This window comes from Rutidosis leptorrhynchoides, chromosome 6 (genome assembly GCF_046630445.1).
Source record: "Rutidosis leptorrhynchoides isolate AG116_Rl617_1_P2 chromosome 6, CSIRO_AGI_Rlap_v1, whole genome shotgun sequence".
NCBI classification, from domain to species: domain Eukaryota; kingdom Viridiplantae; phylum Streptophyta; class Magnoliopsida; order Asterales; family Asteraceae; genus Rutidosis; species Rutidosis leptorrhynchoides.
The window spans coordinates 250,680,227-250,694,751 of record NC_092338.1 but is presented as its reverse complement, the minus strand read 5'-3'; the positions used below and the strand labels follow the sequence as shown (position 1 = coordinate 250,694,751).

The following is a 14,525-nucleotide window of genomic DNA, read 5'->3' as shown; positions in this document are numbered from 1 at the left end:
ATAAAGGTTATGGTTTATTTTAAAAATGAATGCAGTCTTTGAAAAATGTCTCATATAGAGGTCAAAATCTCGCAACGAAATCAATTAATATGGAACGTTTATATTCAATATGAACGGGACATTTCAGCTACTTTGTTAATGTCATTTTGAGACGGATCATTATGCGTATCATTAAGTCCCTCCAGCTTGGTGAGGTCGGCTGGGACAACTGCTTTGCCAAACTTAAGTTAACATGACCCACGCTCGTGATTTGATGTGCAATTAATGCTGCCTTAATCATTGTAAAGTGTTTCTCGTGTTTCAATGCACCTTTTTGATTTTTATGGGACTCGCATAGAATTTTTGCCTATATAAACGATCATTTATCTTTATTCAAGCCTTTATACTTTCGATAGTATTCGCTTTGCATAATACAGAGAAAGAATTTTCGTATCTTCTTCAATTTAAATCTCTCTGTTTTCTTCTTCGCTCAATATGGTCCCCAGATCTGCTAATATTCTTCATGACGTGTTACGTGCACCTAGCAACGTTGACCAAGCCTATCTTGATAGGATATATTATATATGCCCTCAACTACAAGGCTTGGGGTTAGTGATTCCAAGGTCACAGCAGCGCGCTTGTGGGCCTCCACCAAATCATTGTGCTATCTATTTGAGACCCTTTGAGGTCTCAAATCTGAGATACCCATTTACTCGTTTCTTCATGAAGGTTTTAAATTTCTATGGCCTTAGTGTTGCTCGTTTCCATCCTAATGGGGCTCTCGTGATTGTGTTGTTTGAAATGTATTTTAATGGTTTAGGCATGGTCCTAAGCTTGAACATTTTTAGAAGCATTTTTTGGCTATCATCCTATCGCAGAGGGTGGTACACATTTACTGATGAGATTGATTTCCTTGGGGAGGCACCAGCGATTGCAGATAACTGGGTGCAATCGTTCGTTTTTGCCAAGTGTTCTGACTTTCCATTGAAGAACGCACAATCCTATCTGTTTAGGTCGGTGACTGTTCATCAGCCAAGATAGTTATATGAGATGGGCGAATTGATGGTTGACCAGTTGAGGGGCCTGAAGATTCCTCAACGGTCTTATGATGAGAAGGTGTTGGTAATGGCTAATGTTAGCAACAACTGGACCCATTCTAATAGGATTTCTGTTGCTCGTAGAGGCGGGAGAGGTATTTATCCATGCAACGTTTTCCATCCTTCTCTTTTTTTTTCTAGTCATGGTTTGTAAAATGACGTTGTATGATCTGTGCAGAGTTAACTGTGTCGGAGGTTCTGAGGGCGACGAGTCTGGATGGCATGGTTTTTACCGACAAGGTGGCTGAAGGTGTGCCTTCAGAGTCTTCTAGCCGTCACAGGGCATCGCCTAATGGCGGTTCTTCAGAGGGTGGGATAATTCGTCGTACCAAGCACCGAATTAAGCCGTCTGTAGCAGCTGAAGGTATACCTTCGACGCACACTCTCTTTAACTTGCCTAATAGTATTTTGTGCTGACTACATTGCTTTTTTTTGTACGCATAGGTAACGCTGGTCTGACTTCTGCGGGGGCGCAGGCATCTGCCCCATGGTTCCGTTGTTGAAGGGAGTTACTCCCTGGGAGAGGCTTGAGCTGGTTGTGGGGGAGATTCAGGTGGGTGAGGAGGAGCTAGCTACTAAACGGGGGTCGGTTCAAGGGCACCATTTCGGCAAAGAGCCCGCCGTGGAGGTCACAGATGCTCGCCCCCGGCTGACAATAAATGCTGGGCAGAATGTTTACGTTCTGCTCGACTGTAATGTAGAGCCATTCCGTGATCTTCTTCACTGTGATGCTTCAGACTACCCGGTTTATAGGGAATATCTGGACTTCATAACCTTTCTGGCTCTAAAAAAGGCGTTGGCCTCACTTTTTGCCACCTAGACACAACACTTGCGTTCTCAGTTTGCCGTGTTTGCTCAGCATCTTGCGGTAGATGAATTAAACTGGAGTGAGGCTGATTCTTATCGTATTCACGAGCATTGTGTGATGTTTGAGAATGATAACCATCGCGTGGCGAAGTTGTCGAGGTCAATCACTCGCCTTGAGAGGGAGCTGGCGTCGGCGAAGGAGGCCTTGGAGTCTACCCGGGACAATTTACGTGTTGTTCCCAGGAAGTGCAGGAAACATTGAAGGTGGCACTTTCCCAGGAACAGGACTACTTTCTGATGATAATAAGAAGTTATCAGAGAAGGTGTCGGCCACGTTAGGCGAACTTACCCGCCTTCAACTTGGTAGTCCTGTGCTTTTTGGCCGTCTCCTGAAGTCATCCGTTGTTCATCAGCCATTCAGCGCCTTTATTGAGGCTATCAAGAGGCTGGCTATGTTTGAGGTATTGAAGGCGGTGCAGTGTTTCTTGCCGTCTGGTAGCGCGGCCCAAAAGATGAAGACTGATTTGAACGCTACCTGTGTCCAGGATCGCCAGCGGGCATATGAGGCTCTTGGCCAGATTAGTTTTGAAGAGTTAGAAAAAATCTGCAGGGACGAGAACTAGACAAAATCTGCAGGGACGAGAACTCATCCGTAGAGGATAATGTAAATTACCAACCGTAGAGATATGCACTCATTGTGTTTTGTATGATTAATGCGACTTCTTTATATCTTGTTACATATTTGTGTGTAAACTAGTTTATTTTGCTTCGAGTTGCGCATATTGTCATGACAAAAACATAGATATCTAGACTACGCGTGTGTATGGTCGAGTTGTTTATACGGTAGAACCGAACCATCAATGATATTGTCGGACACCCTTGTTATCCGAGAAGGTTCTTCAAGGGGTGTCCTCCTACCAACGAAATCTAGAAAGCATTTCTTCTGGCGGTAGGTCCAAAATATGCCAAAAGTATTTTGATGTTACTTGTGACATATTCAGAGTCGTTACAGTGGATAAGTATATAAAATGAAACTTTATTGATGACTTATACATAGAAATGATTTGAGTACATAAGTGTTTTTCATTTCTGCCGTCCGAGTGGGTGATCAGTCCTCCCGGTCGCAGACAAGTTACACATGATATTTCTTCAAATGAAAGGCATGCTAAGGGCGTTGTATCGGAGCTTCGTCTGGTGTCTCCAGGTGGTATGCACCATAATTAGTTATGCCGACAAACCTGTAAGGTCCTTCCCATCTTGGGCCCAGTTTTCCAACATCTTGCTATCGGCTGGCCTCGTTGCTACGTAACACCAAGTCGTTTAACTGAAAGTCCAGTGGCTTGACTTTTTTTTCATAGTGGTTTGCGATTTTTTGCTTCTTTTCGGCTTGCCGGATATGTGCTATCGTCCGTCGTTCTTCTAGAGCATCTAAGTTTTCTCGCAATGCTTCATCGTTTTGTTGTTCATCAAATGTTGTTACTCGGTTGGTTGGGACAAGCACCTCAGCCGGGATAACCGCTTCGGTGCCGTACACCAAGATGAAAGGTGTTTCGTTCGTACTGTCTTTTGGTATTTTCCGTTGTGCCCATAGTATATGTTGGAGCTCGTCCACCCATCCTTGCCGGTGTTTACCTAGTCTTGCTTTTATCCCGGCAATGATGTCTCTATTAGTGACCTCGACTTGTTTATTGGCCTGTGGCTAGGCCACAGAAGTAAATGACTGTTGAATGTCCATGTCCGCACACCAATCCTTAAATGGATTGTGTGCAAACTGTGTGCCTTTGTCGCTGACTATCTCTTGTGGCAAACCACGACAGACAATATCCTCCCATACAAAGGTTAAGATTTTTTGTCCCGTGATCGTGCTTAACGGTTTTACCTCGACCCATTTTATAAAGTAGTCAATTGCGACTACTAGGAATTTGACATTTCTGATGCCTCTTGGGAATGGGCCGACAATGTCGATCCCCCGTTTGCAGAACGGCCAAGCGGCATGTATAGGAATCATGTTACGGCGAGGGGATATGTTGATGGGAGTGTGTATTTGACATGCCTCACAGTTTACGATCAGGTCATATGTATCCCGGTACATGTGTGGCCAGAAATAACCCATTCTCTTGATCCTGCTAACTATCGTTCGGTAGCCGAAATGTATGGAGCAGGCTCCTTCGTGCATTTCTTGTATGATCTCTTTGGCCTGCGCTGGGCCAACGCATCTTAAGTAAGGCTCTATGAAAGATTTCCTATACAAGATGCCAATTCTAAAGTTGTACATTGGTGCCCACATTCGTATCCTGCGGGCTTGTAGTTTGTCCTCCGGGAGGGTACCATCAGCGAGGTAATTTATGAAAGGTGTCATCCAACACTCTCCCTCCGTCGTGATTGTTGCCATGAGAGTATCCTCTTCAGTTGACTTTCTTTTCAGTACTTCAACCATAACCTTTTTGGTGAAGTGGTCGTAGAGTAGAGAGGCAAGCTTGCTCAAAGCATCTGCTTTCTTATTCTGGTTACGGGGTATTTGCTTTATTTCAAATACTGTGAAGGTGTTGGTCAGTGCTTTCGCAAGCTCTAGGTATTTTTGCATCGATGTATCTCTTGCTTCGAAGTGGTCGTTTAACTGGCTTGCTACTAGTTGTGAGTCGATATAAGTTGTAAGTTGTCGTACGTCTATACTTCTTGCCAAGCGTAATCCTGCTATTAGTGCTTCATACTCGGCCTCGTTGTTTGAGGTGGTGAACCTCAACCGAATAGAGTAGGTTATTTCTTCTCCGTTTGGGGAAACGAGGAGTAGGCCTATGCCGGCTCCCTCCTCACTTGACGCTGCATCCGTATATAGTTCCCAAAATTTGTCCGTTTCCCTTCTTATAATAGTGGTTTCTCCTTGTTTGATCATGTCGGAAGTCGGCTATGACTTGGCCCTTTACCGAATGTCTCGAGAGGAAGGTGATTTCATGCTCGCCAAGTTCTATTGCCCAATTTGCCATTCTTCCAGAAATTTTTGGTCTACTCAGGACGTGTTTGATCGGTTGGTCCGTGAAGACTTGCATCAGATGTGATTGAAAATATCGTCGTAACCGTCTGGCTGTGTGCACTAAGTCATAAAACATTCGACCAAAAACTGCAAAATTTATAGATGTGGCCAGCCTTTCACTGCCATGCGATAGCATGGAAATTATTCCTTCTGGCCATGCGATCGAATGGCCTGCTTTTCCAGCTCACAAAGATTCCAAAACGTGGGCGGCTGGATTTTTATAATATTTATAATATAATATAATTAATTATATATTATATTATATTCTTGTACTCCGTTGACTTGTAATTTTTGGTCCGTTGCATCGCGCGTTGAGAGTTGACTCTGGTCCCGGTTCCGAATTTTCGAACGTCCTTTCGTACTATTTAATATCTTGTACTTTGCGTTTTGCGGCTCGTTCTCTTGTAACTTTTAGACGTTTCTTATCAATATTTTGAACTACTTTGATTGTACTTTGTACTTTTTAGCTTTTTGGTCGTTTGCATCTTCAATTCGTCGAATCTGTCTTTTGTCTTCACCTTTTATTATTTAAACGAATATTACTTGTAAATAGAACAATTGTAACCAAAAGCTTGTCTTTCTTGAGGGATAATGCTATGAAATATATGTTTGTTTTTAGCATTATCAAATATTCCCACACTTGAGCATTGCTTGTCCTCAAGCAATATAGTCTTGAAATAAAAATACTAGAATCACTTCTTTATTCTTCACACTTTGTACATCAGTGAATTCTATACGGCGGTATGAACAATAGTAGTAACGATGTGGTTTACAGTCCCACATGACTATGAAAATTTAGATCCTTTAGGAAATTGGATCTTTATGAAAACATTTGATCTTTTGAAAATTAAATCTAGCTTTTACCCTAGATAAGTTTTTCGGAATAACCCTTCACCGGTGTTTGCAAATTGTTTTTGTGGGTTTGGTGGGTTTCAGATTTGAAAATTTTAGCTCAAAACTTATGGTTTTGTGTCACCCACTTGCTAACCTTGTATTAGAAAAGCAACATGTCCAGTAAACTTGCTCCGTATATTACCTTTCGGTAAACTACCGTCCGGTTGTAAAGGAAAGCGTTGAACAAGCCACTGTTAAGGCAATGTCCCGTGACATGCTTTTGATTATGGTAAAGATCACCCTATAATTTTTCGGTCTGGCACAAGGTCCTGTCTGCGACCATGCTATGCAACCACCGTTCTTACGGTTGACACCCGATTTGGTTCAGGTGACCTAATGAATTCCAAGTGAATTCCTAGGATTTTACGTTCAATGGTAATGAACGCATTGAAAATGGGTTTTCAGAAAACAAATCGGTTTGTAATTTTGAACAAAATATTTTGTCGTTCAAGCTCGAGTTTAGATATCATCGAATTCCATGAGTTTGAATTCTCAATCTTTAAGGTCAATCTCAAGGATTGAGTAATATCAGTCTTAAAATCTGATTTTTGATCTTTAAGGAGATTATTCTTTCTGGGGATCTGATTTATTAGTCTTATAAGCTAATTTTCATGGTGCCCCCCATTGTACGAGACAAATGCTCTCATGGTTAGGATAAGTTTGACCACTTGGAAACCCTGTTTGATGCTGAGGTCCGTGGGTTTCCAGCTGATTTTTGAGAAAACTTTTCAAGGTTTTTCGTAGACTCTATAACGGGTCTGGACGACAACTTCCTGACCTAAATCAAGAAGCGCGTTTCTTTTTCAGAAGACTTTACTTCCTTTTAATGATGGAATTGATTCATCGTGTAGATCCATCTTTTCTTTCAAATATATTATAAGAAATTGGGTAAAACTGATAAAATTGTCCAAAACAAAGTATCTTCAATTATTTGTACAAAAATATGTGATATATGTTCTAAATAACTTGGTAAATTTTTCCCACACTTGGCTTTTATTTTCCTTTCTTTGCCTTTTTATTTTCCTCTATTCCATTTTAAATGAATTCTAACATTTTAGGTTGTTTCTCAATTTATGTCCTTTACGAGGTAACAATAATTTCGGTGTTAACACCTACTTTAATCGTTCATAAATATGTATAAACATGATTTTGAGTTCATTTAATTGAAAATTTTGAAAATTTTTACTAGAATTGGGTAGTCAGTATATAAGACTAGGGCTGTTTTTTATTATCAGAGAGCACTAGATTCTAATACAACTAATGCGTTACTAGTATTTTTAATGGTAACCAAGTGTTTAAGTTTAAAATTTTAAAAATCCGAAAGAATTTAACCCCTTCCCACACTTAAGATCTTGCAATGCCCTCATTTGCAAGAAATCAGTAACAATTTAAATTATTGAGGGAGATTAGCGTAGAAAAAGTGATTAAATTTTACCAAAATTTCCAAACATATTGGCGTTTGTTTGTTGAATGATAAATGGTGCACATCATTTGTTCATTCCATCTTGTTGTTACATCACATTTGTTTTTCGTTTTGTCGTCAAAATTAGTAGCTTTTGCTGAACTTAATGCCAGTCTTTGAAAATGCGCTGTTTTACCCTGTTGTGTACAATTGACAAAATACATACATACAAATAATAACATGCATGGTAATTTGAAATGAGACTTAACATCCCACTTTCAAATCAAATATGAAATATTAGTACAACATAATAAAAATGTTAAAACTTACATAAAAGTATCACAATATTATATGTTTTAAACATAAAAATAAATAAAAATAATAAAAGATAAAAATCACCAACGGGAACTATATCAATCTGGATAGGAGTTCCAATTCATGTCATCGGGCAGGTTCCATGGTTGGTTATAGGTCTACTGATAGGCCTAGTTAAGGTTGTAGAGAGTAAATGGTGGTTGCATATTGGGATGGTGTGGAGGATAGTAAGCAGGTCGGGTCAGTACGTAGTTATTTGGTACCTGAGGTGATAGTTGGCTCATGATATGATGCTGACGATAGTGCCACCTATCATGCTGTCGTTGCCTAGAATGCTTGTACACATTCTCGGCGTGCCACTGCTCGAACTGACTAAATCTAGCCTCGTTTGTCATTTCTACCTCATCTATACGCTGGTAAACGTCAGTCATAGCCTCCCTAATGACATCCCTAATGTCATCCGGTTCCTCCATTTCCTCATCTGAACCTCTCTCTACCTGTGGATGACGGCCATCATATGGTACTGCCTGATTGCGTCTGCTCTTTAATACCTTTGCACCCTGATAGACCTTCAATCCTAAAGTGTCAACCTGTTCCCTACACACCATCAGTGGACCCCCTTGATCCCTATCTACACCCAAATTATCTCCAATGAGAGTAACAAAAATACCTCCTCCTATTATTCCCCCGTCCTGTATTCCTGCTACCATTTTGGAAAGATAAAAACCAACACAGTAGGGGATATTAACAAAGCTTCTAGGGTTTCGAATATACTTAAGGTAAAATAAGTCGTGTAAGGTCATCTTCTCCTTGTTTTTAGCTCTTTGTGTAATCGAATTAGCTAACAATCTATGTATAATACGTAGCTCTACTTTTTTAATATCTAAATAGGAGTGTCTTCCTCCCAGCGAAAAAACATTATAATTTGACATACGCCTCCAGACGGCGTCCGCGTCAAAATTCTTATCTACCCTTTCACCATGATAAATCAAATTTATACAATCGGGTAGTTGTAATTCACCAGGAGTGTAAATCTGTAAAGCCCTGGCCATGTCCAGCATGGACACCCTGTACATCCTACGGCCAAGTAAAAATCTAAGAAAACTTCTATCATCTAACCTAACTACATCCGCATTAAGTGATATAGTACTCATAAGCTCAACACACCATTCCTTATATACAGGCCTACGAATGGTGAATAAACGTTCCCAATCGGGAAAAGAAGAGTTGCCATACCTTTAGATCAGATGCTGTCTAACTGAGTTAACTAGTTGGACCCTTTCCAAAGGCTCCCAATCGATTACCCTCGGCACTTCTACATTTTTCGTTACCAGTTTAAATTTGTTACTTTGATACGTCGGGTAATCTCTCCAGCTTCGATCAAATCTCAAATTAGGATGCAACTGTTCTTCATGAATCGTTGGGTGTTCTATTATTGGATGAATCGGAAATTGTACGTAGGCATTAACATATTCTTGTTGCGGATCATAGTATGGTATGTGTTGATCAGGATGTTGTTTTTGTTCCTGTTGTTGCTCCGGTTCATATTGCATTTCTGATTCAGGTTCTGGAGCAGGTTGTCTAGATGATGATGATGCACCATCAGTATCGGTAAATCTCTGCAAAACACATTAAACACAAAATTTGTGCATCCAAATATGCATTAGTGTTAGCAAAATAACAACTTGAAATAATTACAATAACATGTTCAATCAAAATTAAACTTATACACCTTTTCACAATTTTTACAATTCTACACTTTTTCAAATAAGCATATATGAAAATGTTTACAAAGTTTATAAGCATTCAACTCAAATAACATGTTAAAATAACCATTTCTAGCAATTAAAAAAGTTTCAAATGACATTTACATCAATTTAATCAAGTTCATAAATTTTAGACTTAAAAAGTCCACTTTAATTCTCAAAAATCATGTTTAGGATCAAAGTTTGGATCATTTAGCTACATAAACATGTTACACTACTTAATTTAGCAATAATTAATGACAAAAATCGGCCATAACCTGTTTATATCAAAAAGCTCCAAATTGCTCAAGAACACAAACCCTAGATTTCTAAAATTTTTGAAGTTTTTAGCTTCAAATCATGTTAAATAGCATCAATCTAGGTTATACATGCATAATATACTAACAATTTAACTCTAATTACACTAGAAATTAACAAAATCAAATTATGTATAAATTAGCTCAAGAACACTAAAATTCAAATTTAAAGAGTTTTAGGGATGTAATTGTTACCTTTCTTGAAAAACTTCTTAACAAATTCATGATTAGAGCGGAATATAGCAAGAGATTTGGTTGAATTTGGTGAAAAATTGGTGATTTTAGGGGTTAATGTGTGTGTATGTTCGTGTATGTGTGTGTTGATGTTATGAGACAGAAGCAGTTCGCTGGAAGTTTTGTACCTGACCAGTTTTTTATCACCATGCGACCGCATGGATTTAGTGAAGGAACCCCATGCGATCGCATGAGGTCTGTTTTTTTTTTTTAAAACCTTATACTTTAAAACAAATATTAAATAAATTTAAAATTTTGTTTTCCTTGTTATTTAGGACGAGGTCGTTTCGGATCGTTGTCCTAGTCCGACCCTCGACAAAATTTTAAAATTTGTCATTTCAAAGCGTTGTTTTAAAAGCAAAGATTTTTGGGTTTTTTAAATGTTTTGGCATACTTTAATTCAATAAGATTAAAAATAATGATAACAAAATTTCTCGTCCCGCCCTCCGGTAAAGCAATTTCGGTTCAACGACCTAGTTTTCAACTCACGACGAATTTTTTAGATATCAAATTTTTAACTTAATGAAATAAAGTAAATTTTTTTTTTTAAATTCACACCAAATTTAAATGCATAAAATTAAAAATTCATATTATTAAAATTTTTATACATACAAACTTATATTGAAAATATTTTTTAAAAATACTTAAAAACTTAAATATATTGGTTTTAGAAATTTACAATAATAAATTAATATTTATATATTAATTTTAAAAACATGGTAAAAAAATAAAATTAAAAATCTTTTTGGTCTTTTATCTCACTTTAATCAATCAAATATTATCAAAAATATACGCCCCTCTTTTCGGTAAAGTAATTTTAACCTAGTTTTACTCCAGATATATTTTTGAAATATTTTGGGTTGATTGATTAAAGATATTTATACCTTAAGAATAAACGGTAAATTTCGCAGTGATGTAATAAATTTTTGTATAAAATATCAATAATTTCGGTTACGCATACCTAATTTTATTGAATACTAATTTAATACTTTATAGCGAACGATTCAGCGTTTATTATCAAAAGGTTAAAAGCAATAAAAAATAAAAAATAAAAACTGTACATACTTACCTGTGAGATAGAATTCTCAGAGACCTGCTTTAGCCGACTCATAGGAGAGTCGTGTGATTTGGTTCTCCATAGCTACATAAGCGTAACCTTGATTCTTCAATATCTTTTTTTTCTAAACATATAAACGGTCCTTCTCTGCATAGAGTAACAAATTCGGTATTTATGTTTGATTGTTTGAACATTTACCTTCATGTGACCATTTTCTGCATTTATAACATCTTTCAAGGTGTCGTGCTCTTCTTTTTGTTGCGGACTTTGATTTTCCTTTACCAAAATATATCTTATGATGATCTTTTCTGAGTTCTTACCTCACTTCGTCCATTTTGCCTCTTATAAATGATACCACTTCACTCAGAAGTGTGTCATTATTACGTTTAGTAATCATAGCGTGTAGCAGTAGACCATGGTTTAGTTCAAAGGAATTCTTCATCTCGTAAAACCTAAAAGAAAATAAAAATTCAGAATGGGGGGGAGAAGACTAGTTCTTTAGGGTCTGCTAGGGAAAGACCATTCGGATTCCATTCTCGAGAACTACACGAAAACAGAATATCTAACTCTAACAGAAATACATATTACCCTAAAAAGATTCGAATCTTCTCACACTTAGTTAGTTGTGGTGTCGAAATTGTGATTAACTTCATCTTCAACTTCCATTGCATTATCTATGTAATGTTTAACTATGTGACCATTAACTTTAAATTCAATCCCATTTGAATTGATTAACTATATTGTTCCATATGGAAAAACTCTTTTGACTATGAATGGTCCAGACCATCTAGATTTCAATTTTCCAGGAAATAGCTTGAATCGTGAATTGAAAAGAAGAACTCTGTCTCCTTCTTTAAATTCTTTTGAACTTCTGATTCTTTTATCATGCCATTTCTTCATTCTTTCCTTATAGATTAATGAATTTTCATATGCTTCATGTCTTAATTCTTCTAATTCGTTTAGTTGACTTAACCGTAGACGTCCAGCTTCATGTAAATCAAGATTATATGTCTTCAAAGCCCAAAATGCTTTATGTTCAATTTCTACTGGAAGGTGACATGCTTTTTCGTAAACGAGTTTAAAAGGTGTGGTTCCAATTAGAGTTTTGTAGGCTGTTCTAAAAGCCCAGAGTGCATCCTCCAATTTCATGGACCATTCCTTCGGATTTGATCCTACGGTTTTCTCTAGAATACGTTTTAAAGCTCGGTTGGTATTTTCAAGTTGTCCACTTGTTTGTGGATGATAAGCAGTTGAGATTTTATGAGTTACTCCATATCTTTTGAGAACTTTCTCAAGTTGATTATTACAAAAATAAGTACCCCGATCACTTATTAAAGCTTTCGGTGTTTCGAACCTAGCAAAAAGATGTTTTAAGAAGTTGACTACAACTCGTGCATCGTTAGTCGGGAGAGCTTGTGCTTCTGCCCATTTAGATACATAATCAATGGCAACGAGAATGTAGAGATTATTATGAGATTTTGAAAATGGACCCATAAAGTCAATACCCCAAGCGTCAAATACTTCACATACTTGAATGACATTTTGTGGCATTTCATCACGTTGACTTATTTTTCCGGCCCTTTGACAAGCATCGCAGGATTTACAAAGAAGGTGTGTGTCTTTGAAAATTGTAGGCCAATAGAACCCAGCATCGTAAACTTTTCTTGTTGTAAGTTGAGGCCCATAATGCCCTCCTGCTGGTCCTGTATGACAATGGTTTAAGATTTGACTAGCTTCTTCTCTGAATACACATCGGCGTATTATTCCATCGGGACAACTTTTAAACAAATGTGGATCTTCCCAGAAATAGTGTTTTATATCACTAAAGAATTTCTTTCGTTTTTAGTACGACAACCCTTTTTCAAGGAATCCACATACTAAGTAGTTTGCATAGTCTGCAAACCATGGAATTTCACTATAATCTATCTTCAATAGATATTCATCAGGAAAGTTATCTTGTATGGCCGATTCATTTAGAACTTCTAATTCAGGATTTTCAAGACGAGAAAGATGATCAGCGGAGAGATTTTCTGCTCCCTTTTTTGTCTCGGATTTCAATATCGAACTTTTGTAAGAGTAAGATCCAACGGATCAATCGTGGTTTAGCATCTTGTTTTGAAAATAGGTATCTAAGAGCAGGATGGTCGGTATAGACCACCGTTTTAGCTAGAATGAGATATGAACGAAATTTGTCAAAAGCAAAGACAATAGCAAGGAGTTCTTTTTCAGTAGTTGTGTAATTCGTCAGTGCTCCTTGTAATGTCTTACTAGCGTAATAAATAGGTTGAAATTGTTTTTCAATCCTTTGTCCTAAAACGGCTCCCATTGCAAAATCACTTGCATCGCACATAAGTTCAAACGGTAGATTCCAATTTAGAGTTATCATGATCGGCGCATTAGTGAGTTTTTCTTTAAGAATATTAAAAGATTTGATGCATTCATCCGAAAAGATGAATGGAGCATCCTTTTCTAAGAGTTTATTCATAGGGGTGGCAATTTTTGAAAAATCTTTTATGAAACGTCGGTAAAAACTGGCATGCGCTGGAATACTCCTAACTCCTCTAACATTGGTGGGATTTGGAATTTTAGAAATTACATCTACTTTAGCTCTATCCACTTCAATTCCTTCTTTTGAAATCTTATGACCAAGAACGATGCCTTCTCTAACCATGAAATGGTATTTCTCCCAATTAAGAACTAGATTTGATTGCTCGCATCTAATAAGCATTCGTTCAAGATTAACTAGACATGATTCAAAAGTATCACCGAAGACTGAAAAGTCATCCATGAAAACTGATGATGTAGCGTGAGGGTACGAAATAGTATTATTTTTTACTAGGAAATACTACAAAATATGACACAAGTTTTATTAATTTACGGATGGGATATACCTAAACCTTGCTACAACACTATAGGCAGTGTACCTAATCGTAGAGTAGTGTAGTTTTTAGTAAGTCCGGTTCGTTCCACAAGGAGCTAGTGATTACGTACTATATTTTTATAAAACTATATTTATATAAATATATATATATATATATATATAAGTAGTAATATTATTATAAAAGGGGGGTTTTTACTGTTTAATGACCGGTTTGTCGATTTTATATTTTTAAGCGTAAAGATAAATGACAATAATTAAAGTGCGTAAAATAAATAAATGACGATAAATAAAATAACAATAAATAAAATTGCGATAGAATATGAAATAAAAGGATTATGCTTATTTAAACTTTCGTAATCATGATGGTTGACGTTTTGATTTTAATTAATTGTTACTCGGGTTAATTGTCCTTTGTCCTGGTTTATTTGATACCTATCTGGTTTTTGTCCATAATAGTCCATCGGTCATAAATATAAAGTGCGAGTGTCCTCGTCAAATTACCCTTATACCCGAAGTCAAATATTTCAACTAATTAAGGATTTAAACTGTGACGCAGTTATCACTTCTGTCAACAATTACACCAGTTATCACTGTATGTAATCCACCCCTGTTTTGATTAGATATGAATATTAATTTACCCACTTGATCAGTTTGAATAATCAATTACCCAACCCGAATAATTAATTAAATGATTATAATAGATTCCATATGAACGTCACTAAATAGGACAACCATAATCATTATTAATTATTAGGTTAATTAATTT

The 14,525-nt window shown here is 37.1% G+C and overlaps 1 protein-coding gene across 1 annotated transcript; it reads right to left on the bottom strand.

Moving 5' to 3' along the window:
* Window positions 1-3,165: 3,165 nt before the first annotated feature.
* On the bottom strand, window positions 3,166-4,776 carry LOC139854457 (uncharacterized). The gene is made up of 2 exons (XM_071843760.1): window positions 3,676-4,776; window positions 3,166-3,582 (listed from the first exon to the last, which is right to left on the bottom strand). Exons 1-2 carry the CDS (start codon window positions 4,774-4,776, stop codon window positions 3,166-3,168), a joined length of 1,518 nt encoding a protein of 505 aa, XP_071699861.1.
* Between the last annotated feature and the right edge of the window lie 9,749 nt (window positions 4,777-14,525).